Genomic DNA, 22,323 nt, shown 5'->3' with positions numbered 1-22,323 from the left:
TTCAAGATCAGTCCGTCTCAGGCTTTGCTCTTAAGAACACACCGCAAGAGGATTATATGCTAATTATCCATCACCCAGAGCTATTTTCTTCCTGTGGGTTCTGGCAAACCAATGTATTTATAGGTCACTGAAGGTTGTTTAGTCCTGCGCGCCTTCCCATGGTTCCTCTAGTTTTGAACAGACCCTCACAGTTTGATTAGAAACACACACACACACACACACACGCACGCACAGATCATCACCATTGGAAGCTTGGGAAACCTCCTCGGGTTCTTTCCTGGTCATTTGCGATTGATTGAAGTGTTTAACATACAGATAACAGTTTTCACATAACTTCCCCAAAGGATAAAATCAGGATGAAGATTAGCAAAAAAAAACTTTATTCAGACAAATCTCACACAGACTGCCCTCGCAGCAATAAAACAAAAAAAAAAGAGGAGGATGTTGCAGGCCAAATAAACAGCGCTCCTTCAAGTATCAAGACTTTTGGAGAGGCATTATGGGAAAAGTCTCTCTCTCGCTCTCAAAAAAAAAAAACAGAAAACAGATACAAACAATGGGTTATGGGTACAGCCAAGAGAAACTACTTCACTAAAACATTGACCACCAAGCAAAACAAGTCTTTCTTACTAAAACAGGGGATTGTCTTGCAATTTTTGGACATCCTTTTTTTTTTATTTCACGTCTGAATCCTTAAATAGAGTTCGGTGTTGTTTTGGCACAGTTTCCTTATTCAGCATATAAGAGTCCTTGTCCTTGGGTTTCAGCATTGGTCCATCATAAGGTCGGTCTTAGTGGTTTAAAGCAGCATAAAATCCTACACAACACACACGAGACCAGCAGCGCTTTCCAAGACTGAGCGAAAATCATTTAGGGATGCTCATGTTCCAGTGTAATAATGTGTGTTACAAGAAAGGCAATGCGTTTGGATGTAATGTGTGGGCCATTTCTAAACCGAATCCTCCTTTTTTTCTCCATAGAGGCCCAAACAACCCAGAATATTGAATTAAAGAGGTGTGTTTTATCCTTAGTGGTCAGTACAAGCATTGAATATTAGGTCACAAGTCAGTCAGCTACAAAATAACACACAAAAAGCCCATTTAAAGCTATTGGGTTTTAGTGCCACTCCAGTAAACTAGTTTTATGTCGCTCTCTTTTATAGCCACATTATAAGGGATGATTGCATGCTAATAGAAAATTATGTTCGGACGTTGGAGGACGAAGTCTTGGCACTTCTTGTCATGCAGTAATGAATTCGGACCACAATCTGGCTTTGTTTTATATGCTGATCAATAAATGGGGCAAGGTTTGATGCTTATTGTTTTCAGTGATCCCTTCATAGGTGTTTAGTAGAGCTGTGTCCATTTACAGTTAGCATTAGCATGTCTCCAAGTAGTGTTATGACAGAACGAACTCAAACTACAATTTCAGTCATAATCAGTGTGTGTTTTGGTATCATGTAATGAAGACTGACGGCTTATTTATGATGTGTTTTCTGACAGAATGTTAGTTGACCCCTGTACTAAAGGATATTTGATATCACTGGTCCACATGTTCTGCTGGGATTTTGATTAGGATTCCAGATTGGGTTCTGTTAAGTGTGGGCGGGGCTTACGAGTGGGGTGTGTCTAGTGGGAGGGGTCTATTTTTAGAGCTACTAAGCTGCACAGTGATGAATCTCCACATGTGTTTTCAGAAATGAGAGTCAAAATACTTTGGGAAGGACATCTATAATAAATAATATGACAGTCTTTTGATCGTTCTTCGAAACCATATTTATGTTGAAGCTTGGAAAAGTGTAAATAGTTCTTCGAAAAGCATTGGAAGTTTGTGGTTTTACGTGTCAAATCCTTTGTGCCGAGTCCCTATGGAAATGGTGGAGAACTGGAAGGAATAGATCTCCATTACAGTAGTGTTTAGTTTACATATTAATACATCATTATTCATGTACTGTTATTGTGAAGCGTTACCATGTATCTTAATACTTAGTGTCCTATAGGCCTCCAATCGCCAATGACTGAAGTCATGCGTCACAAAGATAAGCCTGAAGAAAAGCCGAGCCACAGCTGCCTGCTGATTTAAAATGCTCCGGTATGCTTTGTTACCAAACAGTAGATGTACATCAAATACATACTGTGATATAAATGCATGTATGAGCTCAGACTGACACTGATGTGTCTTGAGCTCAGTCCTCTTTATTAACATCTGAGCACGTCTCCTTATATAAATGTACAGCAGGCCTTTTTATAGTGCACCAGCGAATGCTTATCTCCTAAGATGAGTCTGACAAGAGGGAAACCCTCTTAAGGGGGAGATTACGTGTTCAAATCCCAGCTCTGCACGTATGTACATCGTCTTAAGGCAGCTTTACCTCTGTGTAAGACTACAGTGTCATTAGCAATGGCCCATTTCGGTGTCCTTTTGTTTACATGCTGCACTTTATGGTGGTACAGTTGAAGTAGAGGATTGAAAGAGTTTAACAATGCAGTGAGCTTCATTTTGGTGGCCGAGCTTTTAAGTGTGGGGCTTAAGAGAGGGGCGTGTCTAGTGGGAGGGGTCTATGCTCATTTTTAGAGTTCCTAAGCTGCTCAGTGATGAATCTCCACGTGTGTTTTCAGAAATTATACTCAATCTAGAATTTCGAGGACATCTAGAATTAAAATACCACTTTTATTATTGTATATTAAAGGATATTTGATATCGCTGCTCCACATGTTCTGCTGGGGTTGTGATTAGTATTCCAGATTGGGATCCACCAAGTGTGGGTGGGGCTAATGAGAGGAATGTGTCTAGTGGGAGGGGTCTTTTCTCATTTTTAAAGCTACTAAGCTGCACAGTGATGAATCTCCACGTGTGTTTTTAGAAATGAGAGTCAAAATACTCCGAGAAGGCCGTCTAGAATTAAAACACCACTTTTATACAGTATACTAAAGGATATTTGATATCGCTGTTCCATATGCTCTGCTGGGATTGTGATTAGTATTCCAGATTGGATTCTGGCAAGTGTGGGAGGGGCTTATGAGAGAGGGGTGTCTAGTGGGAGGGGTCTATGCTCATTTTTAGAGTTCCTAAGCTGCTCAGTGATGATTCTCCACGTGTGTTTTCAGAAATTATACTCAATCTAGAATTACGAGCACATCTAGAATTAAAATACCACTTTTAGTATTGTATATTAAAGGATATTTGATATCGCTGCTCCATATGTTCTGCTGGGATTGTGATTAGTATTCCAGGGTTCCGGCAGGTGTAGGTGGGGCTTATGAGAGGAATGTGTCTAGTGGGCGGGGTCTATTCTCATTTTTAGAGATACTTAGATGCACAGTGATGAATCTCCACTTGTGTTTACATTGAAAACCCTAATAAGTTGACTAAACTAAATTAATTGAGTAAACTTGTTGCCTCAATTTAATTGAGTAATGGAGTCTCTCAAACCTTGCATATTTAAGTTTATTTAACTTGCCAGTTTTGTAGACTATACTTAAATTGTTTAGTTCACCAAACTTAGTACTAAGTTTGGTGAACTGAACAATTTAAGTCTATACCCCTTAAAAGGTTACACATATTAGAATTTTACAGTCAAGACTACATTTGTGAAAATAACCTTTTTTTCAAAGGATTAATTATGATTTTGAGCTCACTACACTTGAAATCTTAAGTTTATGCATTTTTATGGTACATAAGTTAAATTAACTCATATTTTTCAGTGATAGGACCAAAATGCAACATTTTAAGTTATGTTCAGTCAACTTAATTGTCTAAGTAAAGACAACATTAAGGTTTACAATGTAGAAATGATAGTCAAAATGCTTCGAGAAGGCCATCTAGAATTAAAATACCACTTTTAGTACAGTATACTAAAGGATGTTGATATCGCTGGTCCATATGTTAAAATACAACTTTTACTATGACATACTAAAGCAGGGGTGTCCAAACACTATCCTGGAGGACCGATGTACTGCATAATTTAGCTCCAACTTCCTTCAACACACTTGCCTGGAAGTTTTAATATACCTTGAACAAGCTTGATTAGCTGATTAAGGTGTGTTCATTTGGGGTTGTAACTAAAATATGCAGGACACCGGCCCACCAGGATCGAGTTTGGGCACCCCTGTACTAAAGGATATTTGATATCACTGGTCCACATGTTCTGCTGGGATTGTGATTATCCAAGATTGGGTTCTGGAAAGGGTGGGTTGGGCATATAAGAGGGGCGTGTCTAATGGGAGGGATCTATTCTCATTTTTAGAGCTTCCAAGCTGCACAGTGATGAATCTCCATGTGTGTTTTTAGAAATTATAGTCTAAATAGTTTGAGGAGGCCATTTAGTAAAAATATACCATGTTTGCTATTATATAGTACAGGATATTTGATATCGCTGGTCCATATGCTCTGCTGGGATTGTGATTAGTATCCCAGATTGGATTCTGGCAAGGGTGGGAGGGGTTTATGAGAAGGGTGTGTCTAGTGGGAGGGGTCTGTTCTCATTTTTAGAGCTATTAAGCTGCACAATGATGAATCTCCACAACGTCAGTGTGTGTTTTCAGAAATGACAGTCTAAATACTTTGAGAAGGCCATCTAGAATTAAAATCCGTTTTTTACTACAGTATACTAGGTATACTATATTGTTGGTCCATATGTTCTTCTGGGATTGTGATTGGTATCCCAGATTGGGTTCTGGAAAGTGAGGGTGGGACTTTTCAGAATGGGTGTGGCCAGTGGTAAGAGTCAATGCTTATTTTCAGGAAGACTAAGCTACACAACGATGAGCAGTAGTATCTGCTGTCTCAGCGTATATGTTGAAAACAATGTTTAAAAAGGTAGCCTTGATATTTTCAGAAGGTCCAAGAATAAAAATTCAAGCCAAAATCAATCTTTGGAGTACTAGACGATATTTGGTTGACATGTTATGCTGGGATTGTGAATAATATACCATATTGGATTCTGACAGACTAGAGGTGGAGTATCTGATAGGGCCGTGGCAAGCGGGAGGAGCCCAGGAACTCAGAATACAACCCACATTGAATACTAAACCAAATTTGAAATCACTTTTGGTCTGTATGTTCTTCCCAGTGTTGCCAACTGCTTCCAGTGGAAAATAGCTAAAGCCTTTTCTGTGAACAGATGACACCATTAGTCTGTGAAACTAGATAGATACTAGAAAACAAATTGGCTAATTGACAACACTGGTTCAGGAAGGATTGTGAGCTTATTTCTGGGATTCATGTTGGTTTCTGATATATATGTGGGTGGGGCTTGTTTGAAGGGTGTTGCTAATGGAAGGAGCTTTAAGGGCTACTAAGATGCACCATAATGAGCAGTAGTTTTATCAGTGGATCAAACAAATAAATACTCAGCTGTTTTTGTCCCGAATACATAAAAAAATGATAGCCTAAATACTTTCAGAAGGCCATCTTGAATTAAAATACTAATTCGTGGAATAGTAAATAAAGTAGTTTTGGGATTACTTTTCGGTCCTGACAGGATAGTGACAAGTTTTGATTGATGTCCATCAGTCTCACAAGCCTTAAATAACTACCATCATGTTTTCATGACCTACAATACGAGTTTGTTTAGAAAAATATAGATATATTTCTTAGGTATTTCATGCAGTTTCAATACACATAATGTATGCTTACATATTTTTCATACAACATCCCGACTGTGATTTGTTTTCCCAGACACGAAGAGGATATACTGGCAGCCCGTTTCAGTAGAAAAACTGGTTTTCGTGAACAATACTGAAGTTAACATGATATTGAGCGATCTGTGTGTTTTTCCATTGCAACTGTTCCCAAGGTCCAGGTCGAGTGGAGTGTCCTCTGACTCTGATACGTGAGCAAGGCACAATTCAGCATGCAATGCTCCTGTTAGCTTAGCGGCAATGCATGTTCTCATAAGTCGGTCTTTCTTTTTTTATAACTTTTAAATAAATAACAAGTATCTTTATACATTATACATAGACATGTATAAACTATATGCATTCCATATAACTTAAATAATAATTTATATATGTACAGCCCCCAGGGAACACTAGAAAGACAATGGAGAATTGAAAGTGATTTTTCCACCATTTTTCACGTCCTTCTATGTTTCCTTGAGAGCGCGCAGACGCATGCCGTGTCTAATCGTATCCAATTCCAAGTCACCTTCGAATTGTACAGAGTAAGCGCTCGAACGTAAGATTGCGTGGTTTTGCACTGCGAATTCCAGTGCTTCTCATCAATACCCAAACAGCGCCTCTTGCTGTGGGGTTTAGGAGTTTTACACTTGGTCTCGTAAAAGTACTGCCTGTATTGGAGTTGTTTATTGACGAACTCCAAAATGGTGACATGATTTCCGTGAACGTCCACCGCCGAGGTCCTGTTTATAACCCAATTGCTCTCACTGTCGCACACCGAAAACTCTCCTCTGTAACTCTTGTGCTCGGCGAAGCGTTTCTGCCGCGTCTTGTTGGAGTCCTGACCGCTGATGAATTTATCCATGAGGTAGAAAGCCGGCGGCTGCATTGGAGGTCGGTCGCTTAAAAGGACACGTGGAGAGTTGTAGCGCTTGTGCTGACGCAATAACTCCGCTGAAATATCCGTCATGGGCATATTGTTGTCTTTCTCCTTGTAGTCGGTCACTGTGGACACATTTAAGGTGGAGGAGGGAACGACATCGTCCTGCTTCTGATGGCTGATATCGGCCTGCAGGAGCTTTATGATGAGCGCGTTGATGGGATCCTGCGTGGGCCGCTGCTTGTCCATCGTAGAGGCGGAGATACCATAGAGGTACGCGAGGAACATCACGTACAGCAAGATGGACATCACTAGATTCACCTGTAAGATCTGTGGAGAAACAGGAGAGACGCTTTGTGTGAGCATGGTTTCCTTGTAGGAGCAAATTAAATTATTTTCATGGACTAGCGACAGAATTCTCATCAAATTTAAGCTATGTCCCAAATGGCACACTATACACTTATCCACTATGTACTTATGCACTTACACAGTAAACAGCATTGTATATGAAAGTAGAGTCATCCCAAACGTTTCCGTTTACTAACCAAAAATTGTTCAGATGACGTTTGACGGTTGCCAAATTAGTAAAATAAATGACTAAACTCCAAATTAGTACCTGCCATGAGTATAAGCGCATTCACCATCAGAAGGTGGCATAATCACTCCCGTAGGAGAATTTTGCTTTCACAATCCAAAATAAATGAAGTAAAAGAAAGGTCAGTGATTGATAGCTCCGCCCCTTTTGCCACTTGAGCAAAACTATGACCACCGAGTGTGTGAAGTGCTGAATCCAGGTATTTAAAGTGCACTTAATTCAGTCAATGCACTTGCACAATGCACAATGTCCGTGATTTCAACGGTAAAATAAAATGTAAAAATGCTACAGTAAAGATCTGTAACCAGGTTAACAGTGCGTTTCCTTAACATTTACGGCGAATAACCATAAATTGACTTTCCCAGAATTCCCTGCATGGCACATCCTTTTTATGCTTTTTGTTGACATTCCTATGGATCTTTTTAGTTGTTTCCCTATCAGTTATGTACATTAGAGGTTTATGTTACATCTAATTTTTCATTGGTTCATTATGTAACTTCCTCATCACCACCTGCATATGGGTGTGTTAACGTGTCTATCTGTGTAACAAAAGATGTGTAGATGTTGGTAATTCAAAATACAGACATATTACATCTATAAATGAATGAAGTACGGTAGTTTACTGTAAACATTAGAAATTACTTTTACGGTTTATACCGTATTTCTAACAGTGAAATACTGGCAACCACAGCTGTCGTTTTTTAACCATAAATTTTTCGGATTTATTTTTTACAGTGTAGAATAGTGCATAAGTATGCAATTTGGAACGTACCTTCATTGTTGATATTGCGTGACAAAAAATAATTAATAAAAGTGGTGTTTCTACAGCACATCTGCATGGCAAAAGGTCATTTACAGTAGTCAACATTCGAAGTGAATCAAAAAATGTTTTTCAAAACTGTCCTAGGACAAGATTGCACGTTGTTCAATAGTTTTAGGACAAATTTGATGAAAGGTCATGATCTACTTCAAATGTTGACTACTGTAGTTAGCAGTAAGCGTGAAGTAACAAATTGCAATTACTCCGTATTTGAGTAGGCTTTCGTAAAGCACGCATGAAATCAAAACTAAGCATATTGATTTATCAGTTCACGTTGCTAGTTTTGTGGTAAACAATTCATCTATGCATGTCATTAAGAAAAAAAAAATACTTTGCCTAAAATTGAAATCTGAACATTTTAATTTTCAGTTAAATTCTCAGATTAGGTCGGTCTGATGTTATTGGGCGGGGCTAACATATTAACCACGCCCCTACATCTGTCAGTTTTGACAACAAACAGAAATGATGATGAGGAGGAGTCTGTTAGGTTGTAATAACTCTCTCGAAACTCTTTCCCCGATCTTTCTGAATGAAATGCCTTCTTTACTACATCCAATCAGCTGGCAGTAGAGAAAACAAGCCACACCCACTGTTTTCTCATCTAATATTCCATTTCTCTAGGAACTGCATGATAATACAGAAAAAAAAACTTGTTGCATTTTCCAGTTTATGTGGACTTTAAGAACATTTACTCCACTGTTTTCCTTCAACCTTTTTTTTCCTGTCTTTGGTGATTGGCTAAAGTTGAATAATCAGACCTGTAATTCCCATCCAATCAAATCACATCATACTGAACAATCTTAAAACACAAAAGACACAAAAAAATAGACGAGAGACATTGATGAAAAAATATTTGCAAATCGCTGCACATCTGCCACTTTAATGAACCACTACGCCCGGAGGTTTTTGCACTCAAACACTAGTTCCTGATCCCCCCTAGCTGGAACGTCATGATAGACTGATTACTAGGACTAGACACCTCATTCACACACACTCTTTGCTGAGTCTTGTTATACTGTAAGTGAGCCTTACGAAGCGTTTCATTGCCCTGCCTTTCTTGTTTGTTTGTTTATGTTGTTTTGCTGCCTGTCCTGACCATTCGCCTGTACTCCCATTTGTCTCTGTTTTGACCTTTTCCTGCCTGACAATTCTCCTACTAAACTGCATTTGGGTCTTCAATTCCGTTGTACTCCGACGTTGTTTTCAGGCTACTGTATGATGACTTGTGGCACTACAGAATGTTACGTTTTCACACACACATGCACAAATTGCATGTAAACATGTCAACAATGTAATACTCACTACTCTTGAGTACTTGTATAAGACTTTTACTGCATGTAAACGACTTTTTACGTTTACTTAATATTTACATCAGATACTTTTACTCATGCTTAATTTTTGAGTAAGTAATGACACTTTTACTTGAGTATGTTTTTTTGAATACTCTTTGCAACACCGGTTGTGTGCTGAAAGATGACTTGTGGTGACATGCATTCAAATACACAAGGAAGTTTGCAGTGGCATGTTTATTTGAGCTCCTGGCGCATCCATTTGGCCCCGGTGTGTGTTTTGTTTCATGACTGAGCGTAATAGCATGAAACCGAAACCGCAAAGTGCAAAACTCCCAAAGGGAAACCTGTGTTGTAGAGTCTGCTAAAGAAATGGAGCTCCATTAGTGTGCGTCATATGAGAGTAAACGTCCTATAAAGTAATCTGTCATCACTTATTCACCCTTATAACTTTTATATCTGTGCTGGAACTTGGTTACATGCAATTATAATTCAAAGGGACTAGAGCTTTTGACTTATGGCTTGATTTGTAAAGTGCACAGCTTGACTTTTGTTGTACTTTAAAGCTCCTTTGAGTCTTTTTGAAGGATTTTATTGTAAAAGCATGGAAACTACACATGCATTCCTCGATTTCTCTGTTAACAATTTGTTTTAAGCATGGACAATCAATAAAAAATACATCTAAAGCGGTGATTAATCTAGGTTTATGGTTATTTTGATGAGCACATCAATGCATTATTAAAATCTAAAGCTATTAATATTTGAATGAACCTGAGCTTATATGAATAAAAAACCAATACAGTAATAACTCATTGAGTAATGCATGCACTAATAGGTCCTTCTGTGTGAACTGCTGTATTATTTTAACACACTTCTGCCTTTTTTTCCCACATTGCATCATTTAATATTACTATCCACTGCGAGCTGTGCAGATTCTCATGCTAAATAAGGTAAGATTATGGTCTACCGCAGTGTTTCTCAACCATGTTCCTGGAGGACCACCAGCTCTGCACATTTGCCGTGTCTCCTTCACCAAACACGCCTGATTCAGATTATCAGCTCATTAGCAGAGACTGAAAGACCTGTAATGGGTGTGACAGAGAGAGGAGACATCCGAAACATGCAGTGCTGGTGGCCCTCCAGGAACGTGGTTGAGAAACACTGCTCTAGCGTATACTTGTGTGGCTTTTCATATCATTTATATAATGCTAGCAATCCGTTAACAACCTTCGAGTTTATTTTCAAGAATAAGTAGTAGCCCATACTTGACAATTATCAGAAGCATCATGTTTTTGGTAAACATCAACAATGACAAAAGAAATTACGGAGGCATTTGGAGAATTTTTAATAGCGACACCGGTGGCCATTCGGTGAACTGCAAACGTTAATTTACCACTCATGCCAATAGTATCTGGATGCAGACTTGGATTTGCAAGCTGAGACTGCATATTTCAGACTTGCGATGTCAGACACAATGCACTCAATGGAGCTAGTGACATCACTGTGAGTGGTGGGGTTAGATGTAGCACTAGAAGCATTACGTGCAGCTCTGCTTGCAACAGAATACAGAAGACTGAATATTATTCATTGGCCTGTTATAGCCACAGTGAAGCCTATCCATTGTGAAGTTCATTGATTCATTCATTTTCCTTCGGCTTATTCCCTTAATTTATCAGGGGTCGCCACGGTGGAATGAACCGCCAACTTATCCAGCATATGTTTTATGCAGCGGATGCGCTTCCAGCTGCATCCCAGCACTGGGAAACACCCATACACACACATACACTACGGCCAATTTAGCTTATTCAATTCCCCTATAGCGCATGTCTTCGACTGTGGGGGAAACCGGAGCACCCGGGGGAAACCCACGCCAACAAACTCAACACAGAAATGCCAACCGACCCATCCGAGGCTCAAACCAGCAACCTTCCTGCTGCAAGGTGACAGTGTTAACCACTGAGCCACCGTGCCACCCTAAATTAGAAGTTAAATGAGTTCAATTAAATAATTTTTATGGCGATATACTAATAACATCCCTAAATTCAGAAATGAACATCTGTACTATTTTGCTGAGCTCTTTGTTTTCAGAAAACAAAATAAACGCACAAGACAAATGAGAAAACAGCAGTCCAGAGGGACAGTTCACCAGATTCATCTCAGCATATGAGCACATAAGAATAACACAGTTGTGCCTTTATAGGGCACAACTCAATGAAAACCCCCTGGAGTGTTACTGGCGGTTATTACAAGACTTTTATTTCATATAGTCATTGACTACATTATACAATTATATTGTTACATATGTAAATGAAATTACCATATATGGTTCTTCATCTGATTACAATTCAAACTACATACAATACATCAATTTTGGACTCTAATTTAAATAAACCCACTGTCTTTGCATGATACATTGATATTACAGTACAAAGTGGCTTTATTTCTCATTCCCACTACTATCTACTAGTTTATAACCTGCTTATATTAAGATATTGGCTGTTTGTTAGTACTGATCTTATTCTGCATCCCTAATCCTATCTAAAGCCTAAACCTGCAGCTACCACATTAATAAGCATTAACGAGTAGCTAATGTGTTGTTTACTGAGCTGAAAGACCGGTTTGTTAATAGCAGGAATTGCACCCTCAAATAAAGCATTCATACAGGCTCTCATAGACAATCGAAGAAGTCAAAGAAAGTCTCTCTCTGTTTTTAGTTGGATTACAAGCTGTTGCCAAAAAAGGGATTTTTGGTGTCTAACTCAATTGTTTTTAGTGTTTAACGTGATTAAAGTGCCAACATATATACACTTCTGACTAACCAAACACCGACGGCTGCTTTCATGTTTTTGGCGGGTCACATAAACGTCTCTGCTTTGTGTTTTGGGATCATCTGAATTAAACTGATTCAGCTAGAGGATCTACATTACAGTGTCTGCTGCAAAACATCTTAAAGGGGACAGTTCACCCAAAAAATGTTCCAAAAAGTTTGACGTTTTATATTGTGCTGAACACAAAATAAGATTTATTAAACATTATTAGAAGCCTGTAACCATTGACTTCCATTGTATTTTCTTTTTCTACTATGGAAGTCAGTGGTTACAGATTTCCAACATTTTTCAAAATGTCTTCTTTTGTTCTCAACCAAAATCAAACTGATGCAGAACAAGTTAAAGATGAGTAAACGATCACAGAATTTTCATTTTTGGGTGAACTATCCTTTTAAAGTCAAACTTTTACATAAGCGTCTCTGTTTTGTGTTTTGGGATCATCTGAAATCAAACAGCAAGAGAATCTGCATTAGAGTGTCTGCTGCAAAACATCTTAAAGGGACAGTTCACCCAAAGTAAAAGTCTTCCCATCATTTGTTCCAAATCAGTTGGAGGTTTTATATTCTGTTAAACACAAAAGAAGATAAATTGAAGAATGTTAGAAACCTGTAACCACTGACTTACTTAGTATTTGCTTTTCCTACCATGGAAGTCAATGGTTACAGGTTTCCAACATTTTTCAAAGTATCTTCTTTTGTTCTCAACCAAAGCCAAACTGGTTTGGAATAAGTTAAAGATGAGTAAATAATCACAAAGGGGTAAACTATCCCTTTAATGTTCAACTTTGACATAAACATCTCTGCTTTGTGTTTTGAGATCATCTGAATTAAAACTAAGCAAGAGAATCTGCATTACGGAGTCTGTAGCAAAACATATTAAAGGGACAGTTCACCCAAAAATAACAATTCTGCCATCATTTACTCCAAAACAGTTTGAGGTTTTATATTCTGTTGAACTCAAAAGAAGATATTTTGAAGAATGTTGTAAACCTGGTAGACTGTGATACTATAATAAAAGTATATACAAATACAATAATTAAAAAAACATTAAATTAATAAACATACTATTCTGCTTAAGGGCCTGCATTTAGATTTTAAATGAAAACTAACCACATTTATAATACTTTTGATATCCACAGCTAGTTTATTCCATTGCAATGCCCCAGAATATTTAAATAAACGATGACCATGTGCAGTTTTAAAAATGGCATAATGTAAAATCTGTGGGACTTCACCTAGTTTTATAACAATGTTTCTTGTTTATCCTTGATAAAACTGCATTTAAATAAGAGTCTGCTTTATTAAAAATGTTATTTGTTTTTTCCATGGAAGTCAATGGTTACAGGTTTACAACATTTTTCAAAATATCTTCTTTTGTTCTGAACTAAGACTAAACTTTTAGGTTTTATATTATGTTGAACACAAAAGAAGATATTTTGAATAATGCTGTAAACCTGTAACCATTGACTTACACACTATTTGCTTTTCCTATTGTAGAAGTCAATGGTTACAGGTTTACAACATTTGTCCAAATATATTATTTTATTCCCAAATAAAACTAAACTTTGAGCTTTTATATTATGTTGAACACAAAATAAAGTATTTTGAAGAATGCTGTAAACCTGTAACCATTGGCCTCCACACGATGTGCTTTTCCTACAACGGAATCAATGGTTACAGGTTTACATTTTTCAAAATATCTTCTCTTGTTCTTAACTAAAACCAAACGTCAAGGTTTTATAATCTGTTGAACACAAAAGAAGATATATTGAAGAATGTTGTAAACCTACAACCCTTGACTTCCATAGTAATTACTTTTCCCATTATGGAAGTCAATGGTTACAGGTTTCCAACATTTTTCAAAATTTCTTCTTTTGTTCTCAACTAAAACCAAGCTTCGAGGTTTTGTAATCTGTTGAACACAAAAGAAGATATTTTGAAGAATGTTGCACACCTATAACCATTGACTTCCACAGTCTTTGCTTTTCCTACAATGGAAGTCAATGGTTACAGCTTTACAACATTTGTTAAAATATCTTCTTTTGTTCTCAACCAAAACCAAACTTGCACGGAACAAGTTAAAGATTAATAAATGATCACAGAATTTTCATTTTTGGGTGAACTATCCCTTTAACGTCAAACTAACGAGCAGCTCAGTAGTAATTTAGACATAAACTACAGAGTTCAGTGCAGAAAAAAAGCCAAAGCTGAAGACTAATGATGAGACTGATCCAGCAAGACAGAGGTGTTGCAGAGGTTACAGCTGCTACATGTACAGTACATCAAAGAGAAATAAATAGCCAGCGCTCTTCCCTGATCTCTAATCAGCCTCGGGTGCTCCTATATCTCTGTCCACAACCACAAGTCATGCTTTCCAAGAACCACAGGGTTTGAAAGGTCTCAGTATGGTGGCCGATAATATCATGCTGCTTGGTTTGTTACATAAATGAGCCTTTTAAATTAGACTTCAGTGATGAAAATGAACACAAAGTCCTCTTGTTCTGAACGCATGCTTTGTTTCTGAATAGCTCTGAGTAGTTCACCTGGATTGTGTTAAAAATAAATGCATTGGTGCATGCTGTCGATTGTTTGTTTACACTGTAAGAGCATTAACCTTTGCTGTTTATGGAAATCTAGAAATGAGTGAATGGGGGAGTGTGAATCAGACACATTTAGAGGACACTTTTAATCACTTCGTCCTCATTATCAGTCAATAAGCGTCGCTGATTTTGCTTTTTGGCAAGGGGAGATGCTTGCAATTATATGTCAATGCATCAAAAGAGGGTCAAAGTCACCTTACGGGCGGCGGCGCAGAAAATGACACGTTTTATTGACCCATTTTTTCGCCTCTGGAGTTCACAATAAGTGCAATATACTGAAGCTCTGATTAAATGACAGAAAACAAATTGCTGTAAAAGAATTCAGCCTAATTCCAGACTCAGCTAATGCGCTTAAAGTTGATTAGCCAAATCGAATTTCAATTCTTCAGTAAAATTAGCTCGACACAAATGATTAGAGTTTGCAGACACTCCTCAGGCGGTAAATCTGACGAGAATCAAAAGAAGGTCAAAAACACAAATCCCGGGCAATGAAAGTGCTTTCATGAGGACTTTTTGTTCAAATAAAACACATATTATTTAACCCACTAAAGTAATTGCTATGGAAATGAGGATAGGCATTATACATATATTCATTATACTAGCTGTGAATGAGAGAAAGTACAACGTCTGCTAAATAACAGCTTAATTTCCATAATGAAACCGATTTTTAACAATGACTGATAAACAATTAAATACATGTATTTAAATACACTTAATAAAAGCGATTAGTTACTAGTTAATTAAAGTTATTAGTAACTAATAAAGTATTTTAACTAACAACCTTTTCTGAATTTGACTGTATTGTACAGTGGCCGAGAAAGCTTAGCGTGCTGCAATTTAAGAAAGCAATTACAAAAAAACACCAGCAAGTTAAGAAAAGATCTTCATCTGTTTGACAGCACACGTGCAGCGAATCCTCACAACACAAACAAATTAATAAAACACACTGCATTTTCTCACAACACTTGCAAAAAGAACAGAACACAACAGAAATGTTTCAAGGGGACCCTTAAAATGCTTATTTTACCTAAATAAAACATGATCATGACTTGATTTTTAATCATTTATTTAGGACAGTAAAGTCTGACTTTACTTAGACAAGAGTCTTGTCACTTAACAGAAATAATGTCAAGTATAGATTATAAAGTCATGCTGCAGTGGAAAAAGAATGAATATTGTGTCTGACTCCATCATGAGCTTGGAGGACTGCATCCATACATCTCTGCAATGACTCAAATAACCTATTAATAAAGTCATCTGAAATGGCAAAGGAAGCGTTCTTGCAGGACTCCCAGAGTTCATCAAGATTCTTTGGATTCATCTTCAATGCCTCCTCCATCTTACCTCAGACATGCTCAATAATGTTCATGTCTGGTGACTGGGCTGGCCAATCTTGGAGTAAATTGACCTTCTTTGCTTTCAGGAACTTTGATGTGGAGGCTGAAGTATGAGCATGAGTATCCTGCTGGAGAATTTGCCTTATCCTGTGGTTTGTAATGTAATGGGCAGCACAAATGTCTTGATACCTCAGGCTGTTGGTGTTGCCATCCACTCTGCAGACCCCCATACTGAATGTAACCCCAAACCATGATTTTTCCTTCACCAAGCTTGACTGATTCTGTGAGAATCTTGAATCCATGCGGGTTCCAATAGGTCTTCTACAGTATTTGTGATGATTGGGATGCAGTTCAACAGATGATTCATCTGAATCCTTCTGCTACTTTTAAAATGATCAACTAGAAGTCATTATTGTTGCTCTTACAACTGGGATTGACAACAACACTTTTGTCAGGGAGTGTATTATGTATATTTCAGATTTTACTATATTCTCTCATTCAAATAGGGATGACTTGTATTGTTTCCCTGATATAGTTGTCAGAAAGAGTTATAGATATGGTCGCAAAATGAACAGACTTTCCTTAAAAGGCACTTGTAATTGTACAGAAAACAACTTAGCTGTACTTTAAATCAAAACCCATTTCCTCATCCGTTCACCCAGCACCACTCTTACCCTGACTGTACACCCAACGAACTGCACATCCCCTGAGAGAAAGTGTACAAAAGCACAAGACACTGGAATGAATGTCAATTACTCTGCTGATTTGGGCTCGTTCAGGTGAACGGCGGGTGGAAATTTACTTGGAACTGGAGACCAGGGTTGAACAGATAATCTTTTTCATCCTCTTAAGTGCGATCAAATGCTCGGCTATGTTTGTATACGTCCGGTAAGCTTTTAAAAGGGTTCTTCTTCATTAAGCTGCAAAAAATTGCCCATAATGAGCACGTTCCAGTCAACTCCCTTCTCTTAAAGCCTCATGTATAGCACAAAACAAATGATTTCGGCTCTGCGGTTGAATCCGTTTCGACCATGTTTGAATTGATAATCCCTTGCATCCTCTTAACTGCTCTCAAATACTTAGCTGAGTTTCTTCATGTGCTGCAAACATTGTCAGGGACCTTCTGGACAGCACGGATAACGTGATCCCTTGCTGAACGATCATCAGTTTACAGTTTGAGGCTTTGCTAAAGCGTTCCTCTCAACCTCGTATTAATAATGACATTTATGTGCGGTGTCATGCTGCATCAATGCAGGAAGTTCGTGTCTCACTGGAGCACAGATGTGCAGTCGTATCTCTTCCTGCACGAATAGCAGATAAAACATTCCAGAAGGGGCCAAAAAAGAGAGGTTTTTGTTTAATCCTATAAAACCACAAATTAAAAAAGCGGTATGTTAATGCTACGCTCGGTTATACATCAAGAGTTCACACTTAGCTTCGAATGTTATCACTCGATTGAATGGCGTCAGTGGTTATCACCTGATAGATATGGGCCAGTAGGGGCATTCTGTGCCTACTAGTAGGCACAAAAGGCTGTTATCATCCATCCACATGCTTAATCGGCTATACTAATAGAGAAGACTCCAGATCCAGATCTGTTTTTACATTACTGTAATGGTTGTGTTTAGGGTTGGGATAAACGTATAATTAAACAATAAATATAATTAATGTGAAATTGAATGAATAATATAAATAATTCTCGTTAACTTATTAATCATAACGGATTAACCATTTGGATCAATGATAACAGCCTTCTGAGCATACCAGTATGCACAGAAGGCCTCTACTGGCCCATATCTATCTGCTGATAAAGCCTATTCAATCGAGTGATAGCATTCGAATCCGCTTCCAAGCTGATGCCTGATACTAATTGCAGGGTTGGCATGCTGTCCTGGGAGAGAACCCTGAGCTCTGGTCATTTAGCATAGAAGTGGGTCTCAAGAGCTCCCATTTGGTGTAGGAGAAAACGAGGGATATAGGACTCTATTAGAATGAGAAATGAAAGCAGGAGAGCGGGTGAGTTTCAGGACATGGATCAGATCGAATTTAACAGTGAGGGAGGATAATACATTTCCACGCACACAAACACACGCTCTTTGTCGGCAATGTCTGTGCGGTCACTTATCCATCGATGTAGAAAAGTGATGTAAAATTATAATTTTCGTAATTTAAAAAAAAATTTCATACTGACCACTGGGAAAACTCCCGATCATAGGTATATATGTGTATATTACAACTCCATTACAACTTGGTCATTCATTTCAGGAGTGCTACCCTGTACTAAAATGGTGGCTCTGTTGACGCATTCCTTCCAATAGACAACAATAGCGTAGGCGACATCTAGTTTAAATATCTCTGCAAACTACTTATTTAAAATGAGCTGTTCTTACAAATTTGTGGGACAAATCAATTGTTTTATGTTCAATCAACTTAAAATTATAAAAAGCATTTTGTTAACTTAATCGATTTGTGTTGAGACGAGATGAAGGGATTGTTTGGAACCCAGCATTACTTTACAGTGTACTATAACAGGGGTTCCTAAACTGTTCAATTCGCGATCCCCAAAATAACAATGCCAGTGACTCGCGACCCCAAATATCCTTTGAGGTATAAAGCTTGCACACAATGGTGCACACATACCAATAGGCCCAAGTCTATCTGACATTTAATTTCGGAGAATGCCACTCGGAGATCATCCTCCATGTTCAGTTATGGCCTAAATTTATTTTTAATGTACATGAGTGCCATAAAGGTGTCAGAAAGTTTAACCTGATGCCATAAAATCAATCTGCTGCAACTGACGCTATTGCTGTGTCATTTATTAATTCATTTTCTTTTCGGCTTAGTCCCTTTATTAATCTGGGGTCGCCGCAGCCGTTCACAGAATGAACCGCCAACTTATCCTGCATATGTTTTACGCAGCGGATGCCCTTCCAGCCGCAACCCATCACTGGGAAAGTCTTTATTATAATATAATCACCTCAGAGGTTGCCAAAAAAATTGAAAAGCTGATGGCTTTTTATTGCTGTTTTATGTAACTATTACTTTTTTCTCTGTATGATAATTTTACTAGTTTAATAAAATAAATTACATTTTGGATATCACCAAGCGACCCCGCTCATCATTTCGCGACCCCTACTTTGGAAACAACTGTACTATAATATAGCTGATACTTTTATTCAGTGCCAGTCTTGTGCTAGAGTATATTAAAATGATATAAGCATATGCATATTAATGTATGAAGAGTTCAGATGCAAAACATTTCCATTGAAAATGAACATTTTTCTCAGCCTCCTTTGTTTGTTGAGTTATTTCACTTTAAAGACTATGAAAAGTACTTATCCTTTGCCATAAGAGTGAAATAACTGAACCTACACACAGGAGCCTGATAAAAATGCTCATTTTAGAAGAATATTTCAGACGGCATTGAGGTTTTTGCATCTGAACTCTTCGTATATTAAAAAAATGTAAAATATATAATAAAATGTATGTTAAATGTAAAATAAATGTATATTTAAAATATATATTTAAGAATTTTTGATCAATTTAAGCTGCTAAGAGCTTATAAAAACATTACAAAATATTTAATAGTACAAATAATGCAAACACCAAAGAAGAAGATAAATCTTGTGCATTATATTCCACGTCATACAATAGATATGTGTGTAAATAATACACAAATCAAGTGAGTTTTTTTTTTTTTTTTGCAATAATATGCAAACAGATATTTTTTGGATAAAATAATATTGATATTATCGCAGGGGTCCAAAGTGTATTTAAGAGTGGTTGCGGTTTAGTCTGTTTAAAACAGATGAAATAACAAAAAGCCAAAGCCAAACTCACTGTGGGCCTCAGTAAATCCCTTAATACAATAAAAGTCAGGGGGAAAAACAAATAAATTGAGAGGCCTCGATACACGTCATGCTGCGTTTCATATTTGTTTTTGGTTAAAGGTTTTGCAACATTCACTTTTAAACAAAATAAAGGACGTTCAATAAACAGATCGTAAAAGTAACATGAAAAATACAACTTTAACGCAATAAAAGTGTTCTGGTGCAATGGGAAGGTTGTTAAAAGTTCTCCAGGAAACTATTGATGTCAATTAAATAACTATTTAGAGTGTTCTTGAAACACTAAGAAGAAATGCACTGTCAAAAAAATGATTACAATGGAGTTACTTTTTTTTTTTTACATAGGCTCATTCTGAAAACATAGCCCAATATACATTTCTGGAGATCACGAATTATGTAGTCAGAATTACGTATGGCTGCATTTCGTCTTTAAAATTAACGCTTACAGGAGGTATGACGCCATTTCTTTTCGCGCTTACCCATATATGGATAGCTGTTACCACTTTGTCCAGTTAACTCATCATGTACGTCAGTGGACTTGAGACACAGAGTGGAGTTGACCACGACGACAGGGTTTGAGTCAGAGAACAGTTCCAGAAAACAGTTAAGACAAAAACAGAAGCCAAAAAATAAAATAAACACGTAAATAACGGTAAGAATGTGGTAAAATCTGAAAACATGATAAAAATCAGGCAAAGGCTTTTCTTTTTCTGCATTGCTTTTTAAAACACTATCGGTTGGGTTTAGGGAAGGAGGAGGGTGGGTCAGTTAATTACTCAGTCAGTCAGTCAGTCAGTCAACAGCGGCCTCTGGTTGATTTACATGAGAACAACAGGCACGAATAGCACTCGCGAGAGAAATTTGAGATCTCAAAAAGCCTACACAGCGGCCTCTGGTGGATTCACGAAAACAAAAACTGCAAAAAAAAAAAAAACGTAGCTCCTGGGATGTATTTGGCACTCTCTAGAAATGTATACCAGGGTATGTTTTCAGAATGAACCTGGGTTGTTTTCTTAAGGTAAGTGCTTGTAAACAAAAATGCTGGGTTCCACACAATTAAGCCCCCCCCCCCCCCCCAAAAAAAAATAAACATAGAAATTGTGTTGTTTCAACTCATTTTAATTAAGTGGTTTGAACAAGCACCAAAATAAATGGAGTGTATACTGTAAAAAATGGGCATTCACACAGTTCCTTCAAGTTCCCAACGCAAATTAAGTTAACTTAACCAATTTTTACAGATTTAAGTAGAATGAACATAAAACATTTAAGTTTTCCCCCTAAAAAAACTTATTTAAAATGAGTTGAAACAACTCAATTCTTAAGTAGTTTGTACTTGAACAAGCAACAAAATAAATGGAGTGTACACTGTAAAAAATGCTGGGTTTGCTTCAAGTTCCCAACACAAATCAATAAGTTAACTTAACCATTTTTACAAATTTAAGTGGAATGAACATAAAACATTTAAGTCGTCCCCACTAAAAAAAAACTAAAGAATTGTGTTGTTTCAACTCATTTTAAATAAGTAAATAAGTTTAAATTAGTTTAAACAAGCAGCAAAAGTATTTTTTGTGTAATGGAACTTCAATGGCATAGCATCGCCCCTCTTTTGGAACCTCACATTGTAAAAAAGTGACCATTACAGTCCAACCAGACAGCATTATAAATTACTCACACAGACTCTTATGCCTGACCCGAATTAAGCATGAAAGTACTGGATGATTTTCAGTGGTGAATGATTTCGACCATTTCCCTGGGTGGTAATTTCACACACACAACCGCGAGCCAAACCACACCAAGCCTGCGCCTGGAACGACACTGTAAGTTCATTGATTGGCCGAGTCAGCTGACAGAGCCGCTAATTGACTCGGTTGCTTTCTTGGGAATGCCCAAATTTGCTGATGCCCTAATCCATTTAAACTAGGTCGGAGAAGGAAGACTCTGAATAATTGCGAAAAGTCATTCGATTACCAAAAGCAATTAGCTGTTGGACACGTACAAGCACTCCGATACTTTTCATTGTCTTCATTCGGCATGACTTGAGGGTGTTCGAATTATGCAACAAACAACACATAACGCACATTAAAAGGTCGTCACATGTGTGTCGGGTTGAGACCAAATCGAGATTTGCTCTAGGAGTGGACTGATCTTTACGGGATCAGAGGAGTATATTGTTTTTAAAAATCACCCGTGGCTCCTGTTTACTCTAGGACGGCTCCTCTGCAGCCAAAACTGATGGGTTGAAGGCGATAGATAACAACCCAGCAACTGCCTTGACTGAATACTTTCATCTCAAACACAGGCCAGCATTGTTTAGAAGCTCACAAGTCCATCGGCCTCGGAAGAAAAGCACCTCAAGAAATTCCTTTTCATTCACACACACACACACACACACACACAGACTGTCCTCCACAATCAGTCTGATCTCAGCAAAAAGGAATCGCTTTTTATATAACCTGAGTCTTGTGATACCAATGCACGGACCTTTTCTAAATGAGCAGCTCTTTTC

At 37.7% G+C, this 22,323-nt stretch overlaps 1 protein-coding gene across 1 annotated transcript in view; it reads right to left on the bottom strand.

Moving 5' to 3' along the window:
* Window positions 1-5,179: 5,179 nt before the first annotated feature.
* The window catches only part of ntf3 (neurotrophin 3), a 33,086-nt gene continuing 15,942 nt past the window's right edge, over window positions 5,180-22,323 (bottom strand). Inside the window, exon 2 of the mRNA XM_056455135.1 lies at window positions 5,180-6,828. Coding sequence (XP_056311110.1) covers window positions 6,076-6,828 — 753 coding nt within the window. The 3' untranslated portion in view covers window positions 5,180-6,075. The remainder of the gene's footprint in view (window positions 6,829-22,323) is intronic.

Source organism: Danio aesculapii, chromosome 4 (assembly GCF_903798145.1).
Source record: "Danio aesculapii chromosome 4, fDanAes4.1, whole genome shotgun sequence".
Classification (NCBI taxonomy): domain Eukaryota; kingdom Metazoa; phylum Chordata; class Actinopteri; order Cypriniformes; family Danionidae; genus Danio; species Danio aesculapii.
The sequence above is the reverse complement of the archived record's forward strand: the minus strand, read 5'-3'. Positions and strand labels throughout refer to the sequence as shown.